The following is a 21609-nucleotide window of genomic DNA, read 5'->3' on the forward strand; positions in this document are numbered from 1 at the left end:
ATACTGCTCTGGTGACTCTGATGACCGGTAGGGATTGCCCCTATATCGCCTCCAGTAGACTTTAAACATATCCAACTGATAAGTGCTGCTGCACTTCAGACTGCGTTAGGGATACGAGGGTTTGCATTTTGAAGAGGAATGCAAAACTGAACAATATATTTATTGCATTTAAAAACAATCTCATCTTTAGCCCAAAAGAAAAGAAAAAATAATTTTAGAGTTATTTGAGTGTGTGTCCATGAAGAGAATTACTTTTTTTTTTCTTTCTAGAAAAACGTTTAATCCAATACACCTTTTGGATTTTCTGATTTGATAGTATTTCATAATATTAAAATGACTTGGGAGGAGATACATAGTTTGTATACCTATTTGTCTAATGAAGTATAAATTCACAGTTCCCTAGTGACTGTTGTTCACTGGTAGACTGGAGGACTTATCTTCCATATATGAGTAATAACTTGCGCCTGACATGGCTAACACACTTGTAACTTTATGGTATGTTATCTCAAAAAAGTTTATATGCAAGTCTCTGCTTCAACAACCTGTCTCCACAAAGAAGAGAGCATGCAGTAGCGCTTAAATTCTTCAATGTTTTGTTTATTCCCCAGATTTGGAATCACAGGTAGCCTAACAGACTGAACAGTTTGAAATACATCAATCAAAAGACAGGCATTCAGGAGCCTGGTATATAACCATTGCTTGAAAATATGCATTGTTTTATGAAGTTTTAGCTTCCAATATTATTTTTTAAAGAAAATTAAAATCTGAAATCAATTTGCAAGTGAGAAACTATCAGTCTGGTCCAAATATGAACTTGATATTAAAACTCATTTTCTGGCACAGAGTCATAGTATATTGGGTGGTTAGGTGAATGCACTTTGTGTAGCTGGGCTCTCCAAACAGTGGAAAGGCAACAGGAACTGAATTTAACTGGGTAAAATATGAAGAAATATTGTAGTTACATAAAGTATATAAGGTGTAAAAGTGCAATCATATATAGGGTAATAGTGGGTGGAGTCAAAATAAAACCTGTCTCATTGAATTTTCTTAGCTATCCACATGGTAGAAAATACTTTGTTCTTCATTCCAGCCCATCTGTTATTCCTTATTATAACTGACATCACCACAGCTACCACAACTGTTAAAGAATCACCATATAAAAATGGCAAAACTTACATATAAAAACAACAAAACTTAGCACTTATTACATGGTTTTATGGAAAGAAAACTGCAGGAATCAAACTTTATAGTTTGCTGAAAGATTTTTCCTTTTTCTGCATAGTAGTACTGTAATAGAAGCAATGCCAGTTATGACGCACAGTATGAACTGTTCAGTTATATGCGTGTATATATATAAATTTTTATTTGAGTGTTCTGTAAAAATATGTTGCCTGATTTGAGAAGTTAAATGCAGAAACTTCTACAGTCTTTTTACTTAAACATAATTGCATTTTAAAGATACGTTTTTAGGAAAAAAGAAAATGATTGCATCTGTTTTTCATCTCTGAATTACCACTGCCTTTGTCAAGAGACAACAGTACAAAATATTGCAATTTTTAAAAGTCTTTCAAGAAGATAATTTTAATGTGTGTAGTTTACACAGCCACAAAATGTGGATTTGATTGTTTTGTTTTTACCTTAGCAGGATTCTGATCCTGCAAAAAAGCATAGATATGCCAAGTACTATGTCCAGTGTATCCCGATTCATGACTGAGGTTTTCTAGCAAGTTAAAGTTTCAAATTGTATATATATGGTATAATATTAATCACATGCCCGTGTTGCCAGTTCTCCTAATTTTACTGCATGTCACCTATTTGCTTTTTAAAAAAGCCTAGTTTTTATAGTCATGTGGTTTTGTAAGGGTTTTGGCTTTCTTTATAATAATAGGTAAAATATTCCTACCCTCGTAGTTCTAGAGAAAGCCTTAAAAGTGGAAATTCTAACTGCTCAAGAACAAGAAGGTAAATAATTCTCCCCTCTTATTCTTTAATATATAGTCATTATTAATATTATATAAGTATTAATATGTAATAAATATCAATATATTTAATATAAAATACAACATTAAAAACTTTAATATTTTCTTTAACAAAAATACTGTGTGGGGTGGGCTTTTTTTTTTTTTTTTTTTTTTTTGTTAGCCTGCAATTTCTCTGCTTCTTCATGTTACCTTAGAGTGGAACATAACTATCAGATTTTGAACTTGATGTTGGAGGTCAGTATTTAGCAGTGGGCTGGAGTTACGGATATATTGTGACATTTGCTCAGCCAAGGAAGGTGCAGGGCTTGTTTGAGAAACAGTCATTATGAACAGTCTAGGGCTGCTGATTTTGAGAGTCTTGAGTATTATGCTATTAACATGAATGATTTTCTTTTTTTTTTTTCCATGTGAGGACTAGCAGCTGGGATATACATGTTAAGCTATGAAGGCAAGAGCCATGTAGCAGTGCAGAGTGACAGATTTCCTTTTAAAGAGCAGTATTGCCCTTTACAAGACAGGGTAAGGGGACAATGATAAGTGTTGTTAAAAATAATCGCATATAGATTTTTTCCAGCCTGAAATGCTGGTGTATTTTTAAGTTTGCAGGCACATCCGTATAAAAGTGTGAAGAGCTGAAGAGGAAAATGTAGAAATTAATTTCTGGAGTTCAGTGTTTCTAAAGTTATGTAACGATTCAATCTTTTTAGAGTAAATTTTTTGCTGTAAAGATATTTGTTTGCTATACTTACATTCCTTAAACACCCTAAAACTCACAAAACTTACTTGAATTTGTGGGGCATATATGAAACCAGTGGCAGAAGTTCAGATGCTAGTGATTTTCTTTGCTCCACAGGGAGTGATTTGCTGTTGCCCTGAGGGAAGAGCATTAGAAAGAGAGCTGAATCTGACTGAGTGCACAGAATTTAAGGGGCCACCAAAAGTGGAAAAAGGTGCAACCCCCTCCCTCCCCCCCCCTTCAGATTTGATTAACTTGGAAGTCCAAGGGTCTCTGCAACAGACTGGCATTTTTAGAAATGATTGGATGTGATGATGCTGGTTAGGAGGCAGTATGCAGTACAAAAACAAACAAACAAAAAAAACACCGCACTGTTGAAACATGATGGGTTAGAATACTAGTTAGAATGCTAATGTAACATAATAATCACTAAACAGTGGTTTTGTTTGTAAGATGTGTAGCTTTGTTTGTATTAAACTCATGCGTCTTATGGAATTAGACTAAAACAAACCTCACAAATGGTTTCTTGAAATGCAGTTTTATGATGCTTAAAAATACATGTCCATAGCTGTTGATCTTCCAAAACTTGTGATACCTGTCATTATGGTTAGTCTTATTATCTATCCTCTTTGTACTCTGTAGGTAGCTGTCTAATTTTCCCCACATATAGTCTAATATTAAAGAGCTTATATGAAGGCCATGGTTAAGAAAAAGTTTTTACTGAAACAATAAACTCTTCAGAGTGTAGATTTTGTCAGTACAACCCTTTGCATTTCTTACCTGTCCTTAGAAACAGATGCTAGGGACAGCTCCAGCTTGCCTGGAGTGTAATGGACTTAACCACTACCTGGAACTAGGAAAAGATGAAGTTAGATGGGTTAGATGAAGGGTAAACGTTTGAAGATCCCAGGTACTATATTCACAGTGTTGTAGCGGCCACCTTTTGGTATAGTCTTTAATGAGCTTTTGGAAGCTGCAGTGTACCTGTCTGCCGCTGACCTGTGTGCTGCCAGGAGTTGGACTCAATGATCCTTGTAGGTCCCTTCTAACTTGGGATATTCTATCATTCTGTGAGGGAGCTTGGCCTTGAGACATATTTTAAACTTCAGGAGAAAGAGTACAAATGGAAAACAACAACAACAACAAAACAACAGTTTTTGTTTCAGATCTAAGAGGGAATCAAGTGTAGGAATGCTTGTTAGCTGTCAGTTGTTTGTAATTTCTCTATCACTCCTAGCATTGGTACTGCCATAAATGAAATCACAATTTAATTTCTCTTAGAGGTCTGACTTAGAGGCTGCATTCTTATTTAAAGGCATCATATTTTCTTACCAGTCTTTATTTTTAATTTTAATTCAGATACTGTCACTCAATGTCTTAGATGACAGTGAGTGATAGTTTGAAATGAAATATAGAAGTTAGGAACTTTTCTTTGGATCTTATACTTCAGAACTCTTTATGTTTTTGCCTAAAGCAAGATCATGTATTTTTAGAGGCCTGTGGCATCACTTTGAATATTCTACTTTTATTCTCTTCTGTGATGAATGATAATTTTAAATCTGTATTGTTCCATAGCTGGCTACTTGAGTTTTTATTAAATACCTTGACTGTTTTAAATACCTTACTGTTTTGATTTGTTTTAAACAAAAAGATGTTACATTGCTTAGTCCATTAGAAAAGATAAATTTCATATATGTAATTTGTAGCATGAGCTTAAATTGTGTGTCTAACTGGGCAGCACCATCACCTTAAGGAACCAGGTGATGATGATGAGCATGGAAATCTGTGACTGCGTTCATTAAGCTGTTGTGACCCCTTACATTTAAACTGTCAGGCTAGTACACTGTCCCTGTTAAACAAATAAAAAGGCTTGTCCGTGCAAGCCTTGTGGAAGCACGTTGTGCTGGCCCGCAGGTGGCAGCAGCGGTCTGGTTGAAAAGACCCCTGACCCAAACTTATGTGTAATGAGACCCAAACTTATGTGTCTTATGAGTAATGGTATTTTATTTTATTTTATTTTATTTTATCTTATTTTATTTTATTTATTTTATTTTATTTTATTTTGTCATCAGACAGCATATCAGTTTAGGCAAAGAGTCTCTTGCGAATGGAAAACTAAACCAGCTCAACAACTGTCTGAACTTGTCTTCCAGTAAGTTGCTGGTTTGCATGTATGCTGCATGATGTTACTGTGTAAAGGTGCTGAAGTTATGTGGCTAGTGAAAATATCTCCACTCCTAGAGAGTGAGAGTACTGTATAAGTGCTAGGATCTGAGAATCCTGCAAACATTTAAAATGGCAACATTCTGCCCAAATTCAAGTTTTATTCGCTAACTATCCGTGCTTGTAATAAAGGATATGTTTTGACCTGGTGGCTTAGTCATAACATTTTTTTAAACTGCTTTTCCACAGGTTATCATGATGAAATCATGTTTCATTTCACCTTTCCTCTTGCATGCATTTCTCTCTATATATTTTTAAACTGGATTTGTCTGACATTCTGTTAAAATCACCAATACAAAATTAGGTCATAAATGGGAAGGACAAAGAATGATTTTCTTTAGAGGTAGAGCACTTAATTATGCTCATTATGATACATATTAGTAAATAATTACAATTGAATACATACTTACATTATCTTTAAATACCCTCTTTAGAGTGTGTAAATCATGTTAAATATGTAATATAAATAGCCTTGAAAGAATTCTAACTTCTGAGAGCAAACAGATTTTTAGCAATATGGTAGAGTCATACACATTCAAAGATTACCTTTTCTATGTAAAATTGAATAGGTTTTTAGTGAGGAGAGGATTTTCAGAGGAGTGTAAGGGAGATCCAGAGATACCCAGTTACAGTTAAAGATAGGTTGTAGCTGTGAGTAATTGCCACAGTGATACTTTGAACATTCAGCTCCTTGAGGGTTCGATTTCAGAGTATATGTTAAATAACAGAGTAAGATGGGCTTTTGACCTTTACTTGCATTAGTTCATATTAGAAAGTTCTTAGTTTATTAAAAGTAGTCTGGTCTTCCTTCAGCATTTTATCAAATACTTCATGCAGTTATGACTAAAATGATGTCAAAATGGTAGAGAGATGTAAAATAACTGTTTTTCCAAAAGCACTAAACAAAAAGGTGAAATTGTAGTTTTGCTGTTGCATGTAATTACTTCAGAGGGTGATAAAATGAGAAGAGAATGAGGTTTACAATGTTGGAGCACAATTCAGGATTTATTTTCTGAATTCAGTTGTTTATAAATAATTCATTATCAATAAGTGACTAAAAGTAGCGCTGCCGAGATTTTGTTTGATAAAATTATGGATGTGAGTAATACTAATTGCAAAGACTGCTTCTGAAATTGAGGTAGAAGTTTTATTTGGTACTATAAACATAAATAATTAAAACTGTAAATATTGTCAATAATCAGACCTTGTCCAAGGCTTAGCTTTCTCTTCAAGTGGAACTCAGAAGTTCAATATGTAATTCTAAGTCAGTTGTTTGACTGATCAATTTGGTGTTATATAACTGGAAACATGCAAAGCATTTTAATTTCTTTAAGAAATGTTGTGAGCAATTTGTTTAGTAAGAGAAGACCTACAGAAAGCATATGCCACTATTATTACCCAGAATCCAATAAAAGATTTTTTTTCAAATTATTACCATATGTGAGTAGGAGTTGCTTTGTACTGTAAAGTTATTTTAGATACCAGAATAATTTGTTTCATACTTCAAGTTCCTTACTATTAAAGTGTCCCCTTGGATTTGATATTACTTTGACTATTGTGTGATATATATTTAAAAAAAAAAAGGGGGGGGGGGGGAGTTTACAATAAAAGAAATTTAACAAGTAATTGAAATTCCAGATTGTGTGTAGAATGTGCCAAATGAAGTAATGGCATTTGCAGGGATATTGCATGAATGCAGTAGCTGTGGGGAAACTACTATAAAAATGTTAAATACACTCCCCCTTCCCCTTGCTGTCTTTAACCACTGTTAGAAAAGCTTGAGAAATAAGGCAGTCTTGACTGGCTGACAAATGCTTCAACAGAGAAATTAATGTGTTATAAATCATATGTTACAACTTGATAGCCATATTTCTCTTATTGTTTCTGTTAATATACAAATTCACGAACAGCATTAACAAGGGATGATCACTAAAACAAAACAAAACAAAAACATTTTTTAAAAAACATTTGTATATGTTTCATATTGAAAAGTCTTTTTTAGGACGTAACAGAACGCTAACTGAAGCAAAGGAAAAGTGTCATTTCTTATGCTGCTTTCTTAAACCAATGCTTTTGTCTCTGAACTAGTGAAAAATTAAAGAACGTCATGGCTGAAAGGAAAGTTGGTCAAAGTGAGTTTATTTTATGGTGGAGTTTTTGAATGTTCATTCTGTAATATAAGCTTTTTGCTGACAAACTTCAAGTCATTAAGAAAACCATCATTTTTACAGGGAAATCACCTCATTGATTTGATTTGATTTCATTTGATAGAGTAATTTATCTGCAGATGACTGTCAATTTTAAAGATACGTAGGGAAGGATTATATTTACAAACCATTTTTGAATCTTATACTTTAGTAGTATATCATCAAAGATTTATTACTAACAATGTAGCTAGATTTTTTTCATCTCCTTTGATTCACATTCAGACGTCTTCATGGAGCTTTCCTTTTTAGCTTAATGGATTCATAGCCCCAGGAAAGAAATTTTAAAATTGTGTTGTGTTCAGGTGTCATTTTTTTCTTTACTTATGGAACAAGGTCATATGGAACTTTTTAGTAGTTATTATAATAATTTAGACATTATTTATTGTAACTAAATAGCAAATAGTGAGAGTGTACTTGGAAGCATGGAAGTTTCAACTTCCCTTTATCTGCCTCAACAATATCCCTTCTTAAGGACTTTTCTTCACCTATGGCCAATATGGCACAGTTCTTTGCAAATGCTTGGCAGTCATTAGGCGAAATCCTGTGCATTAAATGTTACTTGCATACCTTATATGATTGAGTTATGGCCCAAGTGTTGGCAAGTCTCTCTCCTTGCATTGTTCCCGTGCAGGTCTCCAAGTAAGCCCAATGTGTTTGTTACATGTGCTATCTCAAGATTCTGAAAATGTATCCCAGGTATGTGTTGTACAGAGCTTTTTGGACATAAGAAAACTTGGATGAACAGAGCCCTACCTGGTCAGTCCTGCATGTATACCCAGCAATAGACCCAGTCCTGAGCAAAGCAACCAACTATATGGAGTACAACGAAAATTCAAGTGGCCAGAGAGACCAACACTTGTACTCAGTTCATCTTCATCTCACTCTGGGACAGAGAACTTTCAACTTGTCAGAAAAAATTTATGCAAGCCCCAAAGCTTGCACGTCACAAATAGGCCATCACATTTGCAGGATGGCTGCTAACATAGGTCCCGGATAGGTAAATTGAAAGTCAGTTAAGTCTCCTTTGTTTTCTTAAAGTATTTGTTGGAGTTGACTTTACATCCTCAGTGTTATGCTGCTCACAAAGACAAGCTCTTCTTACAGTTTGCTTAGTTTTTTGTAGTGAATGTTAATATTTAAAAACTAAAAATTGAGGAGGTTGCTGGAAGTATTTCTGTGGCAGTAGGAACAGTATTTTTAAAAGACAAGACTGTTTAAGAGGAACATATCTGATAGAGAAGGGGAATGGTGTGTTTACAGTCTTTACTATGTTCCAGAAGGCACTTTAGTTTTGTGTGTTCCATCTGCAGAAAAAGACAAAGGTACTTATTGTCAAAACAAACAAACAACCCCCACCTCCCCTCGCCCCCCCTCAAGATTTCCAGAGATACATACGTCTTCTGGTTGAACTATTTCATTCACTGAGTAAAAAATACTGTCTGTGGAAAGAGAAAGCTCCAGCTCACCTGTGGCAATTGCTTGTCTGTGTAGTGCTTAGCCCGATGGGGTCATCATTTCTGTATGAGATTCAAACTGTACAGAGTTCAGATGATTTCAACTACAACAGACCTTTTTTTCCAGAATGCTTGATTAGAATACAGAAACCAACACTTGGATACTGGCCTTAGCATTCTGTGTTTAAAAAAAAATAAATTCTGAATGTACAATTAAACCATCACTTGACAAAATTAATCAGTGACACCTGTTGACTTCATAATTACTTCACCCTGGAAAATTTTGGAATGAATTTTCCAATGCGTGTACTAGAGCCCCATGGTACAGGACATTGTAGGAAACCAGACTGAATACTTTTTTTTAAATATCTACCTGTTTTTTCAACAAAGATTGAACTAGTTGGGCTTCTTCAATGGCATCAATGTATAAAGGGTAAAATATTTTTTATTTCTTTACAAACTATAGCTGAACATTTATATAAGAAACGTTTTATGTGCATCTAATTAGTGGGATAATGCATTATACTTTCTTATCAAAATTAAGTTCTATGTATCTAGGAATTAAACATACAATTCAACCTATATTTAATTAATACAAGGACAATTGTATTTGACACAGAGGCTGTCTGCTCTAAGACATTCTAAGTATGAAATAAGAGCAAATTATTGGCATGAATATGATTTTTTTTTGTGATTATGAAAATAAATATAAACTTATTTAATTAAGAGTGCTTTAAAAATAAAGTGTGTTAGGTTTCTCCTAGTTTTTGCTGTTACCATCCATGCTCGTCTTTACTGTTTAGTTCCTCTTCTATTTTTGAATAGCCTTCAAGTTAAGCAAAATATGGCAGTAGTCTCATCAGTCCCATAATTTATTAAATGCCTTCCTAGGTATTTTATATGTGTGGTACATGATCATATAAACAAACTATGATTGGGATTTTTGGAGGTTTAGGTTTATCAAAATACTGTTCCCTGCAGAGAAAATAGACTGGAGCATAGCTAGTAAAACACTCATTCGTATTGATCCAGAGTAATGTAAGGGAATCTTCTGGATCCATGTGGACTCCTTACAGACAGTCACTGCAGGGAAGAGCCAGCCAGGGCTTGAAGCCAGCACAGTTGTAGCAGCAGACAAAAAATAAGTAGGGGCTACTGATACCATCAAAGCCCTTAGTACTGTCTTCACTGTGAACCTTTTCCATTGATTATGAACCTTTTCTATTGATTAGTGATGTGTTCTAATGCATCCTTTCCCTTCCCTTACTTGGTTTTCTGTTTAGCTACTTCCTCTTCCTGCATACCAACCTGAATATCCATACTTAAAAAAAAAAAAAAAAAAAAAAAAAAAAGTAACAATTGGTGGAAAAAATGGCTACATCAACAGTACTGTCTACTTAGCTTGTTTTGGCTTGTTTGTTCTGGTCCTTTCCTTTGCCTGTCTTATTTAAACAGATTCTGAAATATTTGGATGATATTTAAGTAATCTTCTAGCACAGAGTGATCCTTAGGTGCAAGTGGAATAAACAGGTGTAATATAAATAAATGCATCTGAATTGAAGAATATTGTAGTTTTCTCTTGGTCAAATAATCTCTTAAAAACAGGAAGTTCTATTAGATTTGTAGGTGGACCAGTAGAAACATAAATTCAATGTTATAATCACTCCCATGACTATTTACAATCTCTAAAACATTTTTTTTTTTTTTTTTTTTTAATATGCAGGAATCTGAAGGGTGTTATAGTTACTCTGAGTGAAAATGGACATTTGCAGTGTTCCTACCTTGGAACTGATCCTTCATTCTTCCAGGCTCCTAGAATTGAGTCTAAAGAAGTAAACTATGAAGAATTCAATGCTGAAATGAAAGAGCTTCAGAAAATTATCAGGGAAGCTATGAAAACACAAGGTATATTACTCTCATTTATATAAAAGTACTCATGTTTAACCAACTGGGTTTCATTTGTTTGTATGTACAGTTTATATTTATTTTTTCATAATGCCTATTGGAACTTTCAAGATATTTACGCTCAATTGCAGATAATTCTCATTAATGCAAGGACGTTGATGATAAAAATGACATTGCATATACTATCCAACAGCAAGAAAATTTCAGTAATTTCACAGCAACAGCCTGCTATACCTCTCACGCTTCAGAGAGAGCAGAAATATTGTCAAATTCTCTGCTTTGTTATTACAAATTTTCTTAAACATCATGCAGTTAATAAAGAATGACTTGTGTTAAAAACAACTTTTCTGTTGCTTCTTTCAAATGCAATTGTATTTGAAAAACATACTAAGAGATACAAAAAGCCAATTAAATTAACATGGTAAACTGGAATTTACCCACAGTGCACACACTGGGCACTGGAACAGGCTTCATGCTCTGGAACAGGCTTTTCAGGGAAGTGGTGACAGTACCAAGCCTGTCAGAGTTCAGAAAGTGTTTGGACAACGCTCTCAGATACATGGTTTGTTTTTTAGGTAGTCTTGTGTGGAGCCAGGAGTTGGACTCAATGATCCTCGTGAGTCCCTTCCAACTCAGGATATTCTTTGATTCTCATAATTAGCATTGAGTTAGTTAAGTATCAGCACATGATTTCTACAAAGATCATGCAAAACTTCTATTTCCATAACTGAGTTTTTAAACAGTGGATCTAACTCTCGCAGGGAATTGGAAGCATATGATTCTACAGAAAACTGTCTTAGACAAATAGAAAGAACCAATTAAAATCTCTTCTTGCTGATAGTTAGCATGTTCTTAAAATGCATTAAAGAAATAGTTGTGGTTTTCTTTACTGAAAATTCCTAGAAAATGAGAAGAGATTTGTAAACTACACTCATAAGCTTGATTCTACAGTGCAAAGACTTTTTTTTGTAATTAAATATAACTTTGTCAATTATTGTTATAATAGACTAATTTAGGTTGTTTGTTTAATTTAACAAACCCAGTAATTGGTTATTTAAACATGTATGCATGTGTGTAAAATTTTGTTGCTCTTACCACAGCCCTTCTTATAAGTATTTGAATGCTTTGTCTGGCTATCATAACCAAAGGAAAGAATAGCATGATGGAAGGAATAAATCCCTTAATGAAGTGAATAAATGTTTGTGTATTTATCTTAACACATTGTGTGGAAGATATTTAGAGTAAGAACACATAACCATCCTTTGTAACTTTTCTAGTAAAAATGTGATAGTATAAGACTGACATATTTTCTGTGAGTATTGATGACCTTTTAACTTTACTCATTTGTTTTTAATTTGTTGTTTTTTGTTTGCTTGCTTGTTTGTTTTTTTCTTCCTCAAGATCTTTCTAATCTGATTTAAGGTATTGCAGTGGTGGTTTCAGATGTGTTTTTATGAATGTTCTCTTTATTGTGGAGATATGCTCTAATGAAATTTTTTTACTGGTTTAACTGGATGTAAAGCTTGTTGGAAAACTTTTCACTTAGTTATGAAGAATGCCTTTCAGTTTAGGATGTTTTGGCTGTGTTTCATTTTGGCTTTTTTTTAGATCTTTTAGCTAAGTCTTAAAATAACCGTTAATCATGGCTGGTTGAGTACAAAATACCTTTGAGTGCTGGTCACCATTCAGTTACTCTAAACATGATCTTTAAAATGAACCATTGATTTTTCTGTCTTGTGATTTCACATGTATGCAGTAAGAGCTGGTGTTGTTTTGAAAACATATACCCTTACATGGAAATAATTTTTCTTTGTTTCACTTTGACTTCCAAAAATGGAAAGCATTTAGAATTAGGTCATCATATAAAAAACTTAGAGCAGTTATTTCCATAAATAAGTCATGTATTTCTGTTCAGTGCTGGCCATTAAACTGTTGAACTGTAGTTGTTTTATACATTTTTGAGAAGAAGTTTTTATATTACAAACTGATGAAATATTTTTAAATACATAACTGCTAAGGTAACTTAACTCTAACGTTACTTGCATCAGTCTGGATGACATAAGCAATTAACCATAGGTGTTTGACTCAGTTTAATATCAAGAAAAAAACGGAAGCTTACGTGTGGTGAGGCACACGCTCAGTTTACTAGAGAAGCTGTGGATGCCCCATCCCTGGAAGTGTTTAAGGCGAGGCTGGATGGGGCCTTGGGCAGCCTGGTCTAGTAGAAAGTGCCCCTGCCCATGGCAGAGGGGTTGGAATTAGATGGTCTTTAAGGTCCCTTCCAACCCAAACCATTCTAGGATCTATGTAAACATTGGTCTGTGTCCTATTTCTAACAGAGAGATGATAGCACAACAGAAGTTGCATCATACTTTGCTTGAAAAAACATCCTGAAGGAGAAATGGTTAAGTAGGGCTAGAAAAGGAAGATATTTTCTTGTCCATACATGTGCAAAGGATTGTGTTGAGTCTTATGCAATTGTCAGAACCAGTTGTGTGGTCATGGCACTATGAAACAGACTTAGGCTTCTTTAGTAGGTGATCTTGGAGGAAGTAAAAATTTTCTTTGAGCACAAGAAAATGAAATCTTAATTTCTCTGTTTATCTTAATAGTTTTTTTCCAATGACTCTCTTATTAGAAAGAGACATAATGTGCTTCTTACTAGTTGTGGGTTGTTTTCAGGACCCTATTATACAATACAATTCTTGCAGCTTTCTGAATGTGTTCATGCAGTCATTTTTCCAATGAAAATGTTAATTTCATCTTTCATTAAGTTTTTTACTGTTTGTTACTTTAGGAACTATGAATTTCCTGCCTTTTTTTTTTTTGTTTGTTTGTTTTTCCCTGACACATTTGGTTTTGAGAGATAGAAGTGCATTGCAGAAAGACACAAATACCACAGAGCTAGACTTTTTTCTTTCTCTTTCCTCTTCTTTCTCTGCCTTCAAAATGATTATATAATTTGTTATGGTATTTAAATGCCTTGCTTTTAATCCTTGTGATATTTTTTGCATATGTGAATCTGTATAAGTTTTTATATCATGCATATAAGTGAGTTCATGGCATTCTTTACCTTCTGTGTTAACATTCCTGGAAATAATCAGGTAACATATTGTAACCAAGCCCTATACAACATAAAACACTCTTAAACCTTTAAAAATCTGTTTTAGTTATGCTACAGATGTTATGTTCTATGTTAGGCAGAACATTTCTGTCAGGCTTATTATCAAATTATTTAGATGAAAGTGCACCAAATGAGACCTGTGCTGTGTATTTTGGAGATGGTTGTTTACTATAGGTGTACTATTATATTCACATGTGGAAATATGTTTAAACAAAACAAAAACTTTCTCATATTTTTCCTGGGACTGGATCATGAATAGTATATGTAAAATCCTGTTGTAGAATGCATCTAAAACTTTTTTTTTTTTTTTTTTTTTATGCACAAATCAGGTTTAGGCTGTCTATAGAAATTGTACAAAACTCAGAACTTTCTTTGTTCAAAGAGCATATGCAGTTTTTTTTCATTAGAGTAATAGGTGTAATTATGTAAAAGTCTGGAAATTGATGCTCTTGGAATTGTATTTAGGAATGTAGATGCGTAATTGAAGGAGAGCTGAATGATTTTTCTTGTTTTCTTTCAGATATTTTACCCCAGTCTGAAAAACGGAGAGATCTAATTGTCACTGCAGAAGTTTCACCAGATTTGGATGCAGAATCTGTATGTACATGTATAAAACGAAATAGCAAACCTTTTTGAAAGTCATAGTAGCCCCTTTTTGCAAGCAGTGCCAAATCTTAGGTGCAGTGTTCAGATCTGCCTCGGGTGGACCAAGCCATGTTCAGCTGGGTGCCAGGTTTTATGCAAAGCAGCTAACAGTCCAAATTCATTGTATTTCAGATGTCTGCTGTCCCCATGTGCATAATTTACAACTGTGTACTGTGACCACTTCTTGGTCCTGCTCTTACTTAGTGCTATTTGCCTCCATGGCTTTTCATATGGTCCTGGGACTTCAGGGACTTTCAGACAAATAAGCGAACAGACTGTCTCATATCTACTGCTACCTGACATGTTGCTCTCCATCATGCAATTGTGCTGTTAATAACCACTAACTTGCTATTATCATTATAGCATATGTTTAGAGACTACATTCTAATGCTTTAGAGTTTTAACAAGCTTTCCTCTGTCTTTAACAGTTAGATCACTGGGAGAGGGAATTAGAAATAAATTGAAAATCAGTCAATAACTATACCTTTAGCAATTTACTTATATAAAATACTGCACAATACTGAGTTATTAAAGTTCACTGCTGCCTGTTGGGTAAGTGGATGTAAGTTGTACACTTGAGCTTTTTAGATTTGAAAACAGCAATGAAATATGAGGTATTTTTGTAAGAGAAATGTACATACCATAGCTCTAATGATTATAAAATTAACAACTTGCAATGCATAAGTAAGCATATGCTATTTTTCTTCTTTTTTTTTTTTTTAAAGAATAATAATTAAGGCTACTTGCAGTCATATTTACTGTTTGAGGTAATGTTGTCTTGTGCACTTTTCTGGCCTATTTCTCAGTTTGTAATAAGCCTTATCCTCATAATGATAGTTGAAACATCTGAAATAGTGACTTCTATTTGTTTATATTTATGGGACTGAGTTTCTGCATAGCACCCACTTGTCCATCAATTAAAACACGTTTTTGTTAATCATTTTAACTTGAGTAAATAAAATCGCTTAGTATCTTTTTTTTTTTTCTTGGGACCTTTTCAATTCTTGGCTAAGCAAAAGTAGGTGGAGAAACTTTCTTAGGATCTGGGATAACTTTGTAATAATGAGAATTGTTAAAGCAGTTACTAATGTGGGGGGAAACAGAAGTGTAGTCCTGTGGATCTTTTAAAGATAGAATGTACTAATCACTCAATAATGCATTGTAATGAGTAATCTTCAGCAAGGTATCATTCAATATTATCTGGCATAGCGGCCTAGATAGAGTTTTTTGCTCTTATTTGCATATGTAACTTATGAAAAACAGTTCAAATTAACATTTAGGTGACCTTATATTGTTGCTTAAAGGTTTTTCATGTGAGACTTTCAGAAACATGGTCGTTGTAACATAACATCTGTAATTAGTTGTATCTAGCCACTGATTTCTACAAAACTAATTTTTCATGACTAATGTTTTAAAAATACACAAAACTGCTTTTAAATACTTTTATATGTCTATTTGATAACTTTATTTGAGTCTATTTTTATTACTGCTGCTGCTGATACTAGTTGATGAAGAGACCTTTTTATAATATGGCCTAGCAATTGCCTACAGAAAAGACTAGTTGATGGTAAAAAAAAAAAAAAAAAAGAAAGGAAGAAAGGACAGTGACATGATCTTGGCTAATTGTAATAATCTGCTCACATCAATTAAATTGTTAGACCTGTAGAATGCTCTAATCTTGTACTCATTTGCTCAATCTTCCACTTGTAGATGGTCTGCTTTGGATATAAGTAACTCAATATACCAAATGAATCATGGCCTTGAATCTTTATTGCCCAAGGCCATCCATATATTTTAGTTTCCTGAGACGTAGAATTTCCTAGATGTTCCTTCAGTATCTATCTAGGAAGGAAATGTATAGTAAGACACTTAATGAGTTAGAATCAATAAAGCAGATGTGAGAATAATTTTAGGGCTTCTACAGGTTTGCGAATACTACTTCTGCTCATTTGAAGAGATTTAAATTGTGATGTGTGGTAGGAGCAGAGCATAAAGATATATTAGAATGGATTAGATAATCAAATGGAGGACCATTATGGTTATTTGACACCACCTCCTAAGCACAGCCTCTGATTCAGGAACTCCCAGCTGATTTCTGAAAGCTGAATATAGTAGACCAGGGCAAGAATCAGTCTCTTTGCACCCATGTTATTTCTTCAGGATCATCCACTAGTCACTGTCAGAGTCAGTGTACTTGACAAGCCAATCATCTAATCCAGTATGAAAGACCCTATGTTTTTATATTGTGAAAAGGCATACAGTAGTTGAATGAAAGTCCTACTTCTAGAGAGAGCCTACCAACTTCCTGACTTCTTAGGAGCTTTGCATATGTGAACTTCATAGTGGCATGCTGGGATGAAAAAGAGTGGAGATAGAGCACAGTGGATTGTTTTAAATTTACTCTTATAATGAGAAGGTACACATTCATGTGAGGAATTTAGTATTACAGCAGTAGTGAAGTATTCCTTTAAAATAAAGTGGTTCAAACACATTGGAACACTTCTTAAACTGTTGAGACAACCCTAATGCAAAATGAAATCTGAGCATATAACAAGATATTAAAACAGGCTGTAGTGCCAAGATGAATTTTTCATTAGATGGAATTGCATCTTGAAATAGATGTAAGTGGGAATAACAAAATGCCTGCCATAATATTCTTTTGAAGTTCAAAATATATTTCTGATTAGAAGATTGTGTGCAATGAGTTTGTAGTACGTGCTAAGATGTGTATATAATACATTGGCAGATTGGAGGTCACCTTTCCCTACTGAGTAACAGGAGGAGTTTCCAAAATTGAAATAAATATACAGTAGGAAGAAGCATGCCAAGCAAAACAGTTTCAAATATTCATATATACATCAAAGTGTATTAGTTCCTTATATACACAACATTCATGACCTTTTGCTATCCTTTTTGCAGGCAATTTCAAACAGAGGCTTTACGTTTTCAGGAGCTCAGAAATGTATTTTGTGTATTTTAATCTGTCATCAGAATGATAAGTCCTTTACAGTTAATTCCCTATTTACCAAACTGATGTTAGGAGAGTAATATTACATTCATTGTGTTCATTCATTCATGTGTAATATTGAATTTACTCTGTTTTCATCTTTTTCTTCACAGAAAGCCATTGACAGTGAGGTAAAAGCAGAGGTAGTACCATCAGTAACAGTAAAGGTACTGTGCCTTACTCAAACCGTAGCAAACAGTGATGACAAATTTTAGAAAACCTGTAATATTTTCTGTGTATTTCACTTGGATTATGAAAATGAATAGAATTTGAAATGCTGTTATATACTTTTTGTTCCTTCATATAACAGGCGTTTATCTTGCATGCCTTCTGTTGAAGTGGTTAGAATCTTATTTCTGTGATGTTTATCAAGAAACAAACAAACAAAATAGGGTGGAGGGGAAGTAGTTCTTGAAGTTTAAGAATATTTTTCCAACACTTTTCAAAGGGAATAAATATTTACTCAAAATTTGAAGGTGATCTCTAGCTGCCTTTTCAGTTGTCAATAAGTAAAAATAGACTTTCTCGTGTAAAAACAATCTCACAGTATTTGTTAGTACAAAAAAGCCAGGAAATTTTAATTTGAAAACTGATACAATTGCAGCCCTCCCTGAGGACTGTTACCTCTGATTCTAAAGAAAGTATAAATGTGCATATGTGTGTACATGTGTGCAAGTGTAGTTTCTCCTCAGTATTGCGTAATATATTTATATATATATATTTTTTTTTTTTGAATTTGAGAGGCTTATGTAGCAGTTCAGGTGGAGCAAAATTAGGGCTTTGTTTCTGAGAGCCTTGCAAATTCTGCCTCTGTCTTGAGTGACAGAGCCTGACTGGACTATTAATTGAAATGAATTCCCTTATATTACTGTAACTTAGTTGTATTTAGCTCAGCATCTTTCTCTACACTTTAAAATGAAGTGACCTATTACAAAGGAAAGTATTATATATACAACTACCAAATTCCATTTTTGTAGAGAGGCAATGATTTCAATATCAGGAACATGAATAACTCCCATCATTCTCTCACATCTGCTTTTTACTGTAAGGCAAATGAGAAACGTTTAAAATATGTATGCATGTATTTAAACACTTGATAAGCTTTTTAATGGGAAGACTTTTCTTTCCCCTCCTGTTTACTTGTTTACGCATTTTATGTGTTTTAATGAATCAAAAAGTAGTAAACCTAGTTTTCATTCATGCAATTATTTCCACCTTTTTTTTTCCTGTGATGTTAATTTAACTGATCTTCATATATGTCTCCATTCAAAATAATAGCACGTGATGGAAAACTCATTATAGTTAATGGATTCATTTATTTAGTATTTGAAAAGTTATAAGTGTTGTTTTTATTCAAGTAAGAAATAATTGCATGTAATGTTTGCATGGTATGATGCTTGTCAGGCTAATTTGAACTGGAACACTGAATTAGGACAAGTTAATGACAACTTAACATTTTATAAAAATCCAAATCAAAATTAAATATTTTCTTGAGTGACAGAACTACAAACACTTTATACATATAAACTTGTAACTTTTCTGCAAAGTAGGTGTTGCTACTAATTAATGTTCTTTGGTCATTGTAATAGAGGCCATTGTACCCACAAAAAATCTTCAGGCAATACATTATGCATTAAAAAATTTCCAACACTTGAGACACTTAATATAAAATCTTTTTTTTTTATACTTTTTTAAATTTTATACAAACCAGAGGCCTGTCAGAAAAAGTTTTAATAAAACTAGACTCTTGACAAAAGTTACAGTATAAGAGGATCCCTCTCATTCCATATGTAAGCTCAGGCTTACATACAGCAGAAAGCCAAACATAACCAAGCAAGTTCTCTACAACTGCAGTTGAGTGCAGAAGATGCTTAAAAACATCCTTGACTCACCTGGTTTGGAGGGCTGGGCTTCAGGCTGGAATGCATGCAAGCAGGATGTTGGCAGCTCTAAGTGGTTTACAGCCCTTTCATACCTTAGAGATTGTTGAAGATTTGAGTTTGTAAAGTAACCTGATAAATTACGCAGTTGGTGCTCCCACTGGAAAATGTGTAGATGTTGCCTAAATTAGATCTGAAGTGACCTATTTGGGTATAGTAGCTGCTTTAGAAAGATGATAAATAGATAATCGGTTTGGACCAAACTTTTTTGTGGTTGTAGTCAGCAGATCTGTCAGTGCCCAGCTGGTTGGCTTAAAGATAATGCAAGTGGGTTTACATAGCTGCATTCATTGAATTACATTGGACCTGAAACAGTTCAAGGCTGAGGGCAAAAATGACTTTTTAGAATTGTGTGCCCTTCTTTTGGGGCTGGGGCATGGAACAGATTGTCTCCGAAAGTAATTTGTGAAAAACATTGTTTTGCTTTTGAAGAAATGCTCTGAATAAAGTTTGGCAGTGACTTCAAATGTCTCTGTCTTGACTATAAATTTTCTGAGGTGTGTATTCTCATATCTGTATGTTTTTACCTGACTTAATTAGCATAATAAATGTAAGTGCATTGATTTCTTCTTCACTGTTTCTTTTATGGAAATTCTGGCTTCAGAGAATTCTGGCTTCCTAACACTTCAATCGTTCTATAACATGTAGTATTTTCCTAAAATGGTTTTACCTGTCCATAGTGAGCTACTTGGTAGACCAGCAATACAAAACAGATGATAATGGCAGTTAGTGTCCGTGTGTATACAGGCCATAGAATCATTTACGTTGGGAAAGACCTCTATGATCACCAAGTCCAACCATTAACCTAGCACTGCCAAGTCTACCATTAAACTATGTCCATAAGCACCGTATCTACTTATCTTTTGAACGCTTCTAGGGGTGGTGACTCAAGCGCTTCCCTGAGCTTTCTATTCCAATGCTTCACAACCCTTTCAGTGAAAAATTTTTTCCTAATATCCAATGTCAACCTCCCCTGGCACCAGTGGAGGCCATTTACTCTTGTGCTATCACTTGGTGCTTGGGAGAAGAGACCTATCCCTATCCCTATCACTACAACCTCCTTTGAGGTAGTTGTAGAGAGAAATGAGGTCTCCCCTGAGACTCCTTTTCTCTAGGCTAAACAACCGCAGCTCCCTAAGCTGCTCCCCATAAGACTTTTCCCTAGACCCTTTACCAGCTTTGTTTTCTTTCTCTGGATACTCTCAAGCACCTCAACTTCCTTCTTGTACTGAGGGGCCCAAAACTGAGCACAACTCTTGAGGTGCGGCCTCACCAGAACTGAGTACGGCGGTACAATCACTTCCCTGGTCCTGCTGGCCACACTATTTCTGATACAAGCCAGGATGGTCTTGGCCTTCCTGGCCATATTGCTGGCTCATATTCAACCAATGCCCCAAGTCCCATTCCACTGGGCAGCTTTCCAGACACTCTTCCCCCAGACTGTAGTGTTGCATGGGGTTGTTGTGCCCCAAGTGTAGGACCATGTTCAGATGTAGGTCACCAAAGTACTTTCTTTTTAGACTTGACTTAAGGACATTATTTTGATAACCATTGTTTTTGTAGCCTGTTCTTTCTGCAGTAGAAGCAGCTGTTCCAGCTTTATAGTTAGGTCAGCTCTTGTAATCTAGAGATTTAGTTGTGCTGGGTATCCTGTATATGGAGTTTTAGAGTTTGTTTCTGTAAAAAAATTTAATAGAACTTAATTCTAAAGTTATTCAGAAGACCGTGAACTGTTCTTTGCAGTTAGAGGAAATAACTTAGGTTAGCTTTGTTCTCATTAATTAATTTATTTATTTTGCTTTAGTTATCTAAAAAAGGCAATATTTTTATTTTTATCACATTGAAAGAAATGCACATGACATTTGGAAAATATTTTAATATGTTAACTAGCAGTTTAGCATTAGGTTGCCTTTGCTTAAGGTTACAAAGAATGTGAGAAGTCACTTCTTCTTTTTTTTTGTTGCATTTTAAGTTGTTACTTCATACCATTGTAGGTAAATAAGAATTGTAAAAGGAAAATATTATTTTTGCAGTTGAAATTTGAAGTTCTTAAACACAGTCGCTGAATGCTCTTTGCAGATTTTTGTTTTTGCTTTTTTTTTTTTTTCTAATCATTTGCTATACAGAAATTAAATTATTCCTTTATTTAAGTACTTCTGTGTGTCAATTTCTTTAGGTAACAGTACAAAGCAGGGTGACTGCACAGAAACCAAACCTGTCAGTATGTGTACAAGCTCCATTAGCAGTGACCTGTGACCAGTTCGTCTTCAATGATTTAGGTAAATTTTTATAGCACCGTTACAGATATTTTATCATATTACTTTTTCTGAAGATGTTTGAGAGATATCATACAGCCTCTATCAAGTGCATAGTTGGAGATACTGCA

General features: G+C 34.3%; 1 protein-coding gene across 9 annotated transcripts in view; it reads left to right on the forward strand.

The window, feature by feature from the left end:
- The window catches only part of BBS9 (Bardet-Biedl syndrome 9), a 317920-nt gene that overhangs the window by 45884 nt on the left and 250427 nt on the right, over positions 1-21609 (forward strand). For all 9 annotated transcript variants that reach the window (XR_011092535.1, XR_011092536.1, XM_068670384.1 and 6 more), the window contains 4 exons: positions 10326-10507; positions 14152-14228; positions 17397-17450; positions 21400-21502. Coding sequence is in view for 7 of the 9 variants with exons in the window: in XM_068670384.1 (XP_068526485.1) it covers positions 10326-10507; positions 14152-14228; positions 17397-17450; positions 21400-21502 (416 nt within the window). In the remaining 2 variants the exon portion in view is untranslated. The remainder of the gene's footprint in view (positions 1-10325; positions 10508-14151; positions 14229-17396; positions 17451-21399; positions 21503-21609) is intronic.

Source organism: Anas acuta, chromosome 2 (genome assembly GCF_963932015.1).
Source record: "Anas acuta chromosome 2, bAnaAcu1.1, whole genome shotgun sequence".
NCBI lineage: Eukaryota > Metazoa > Chordata > Aves > Anseriformes > Anatidae > Anas > Anas acuta.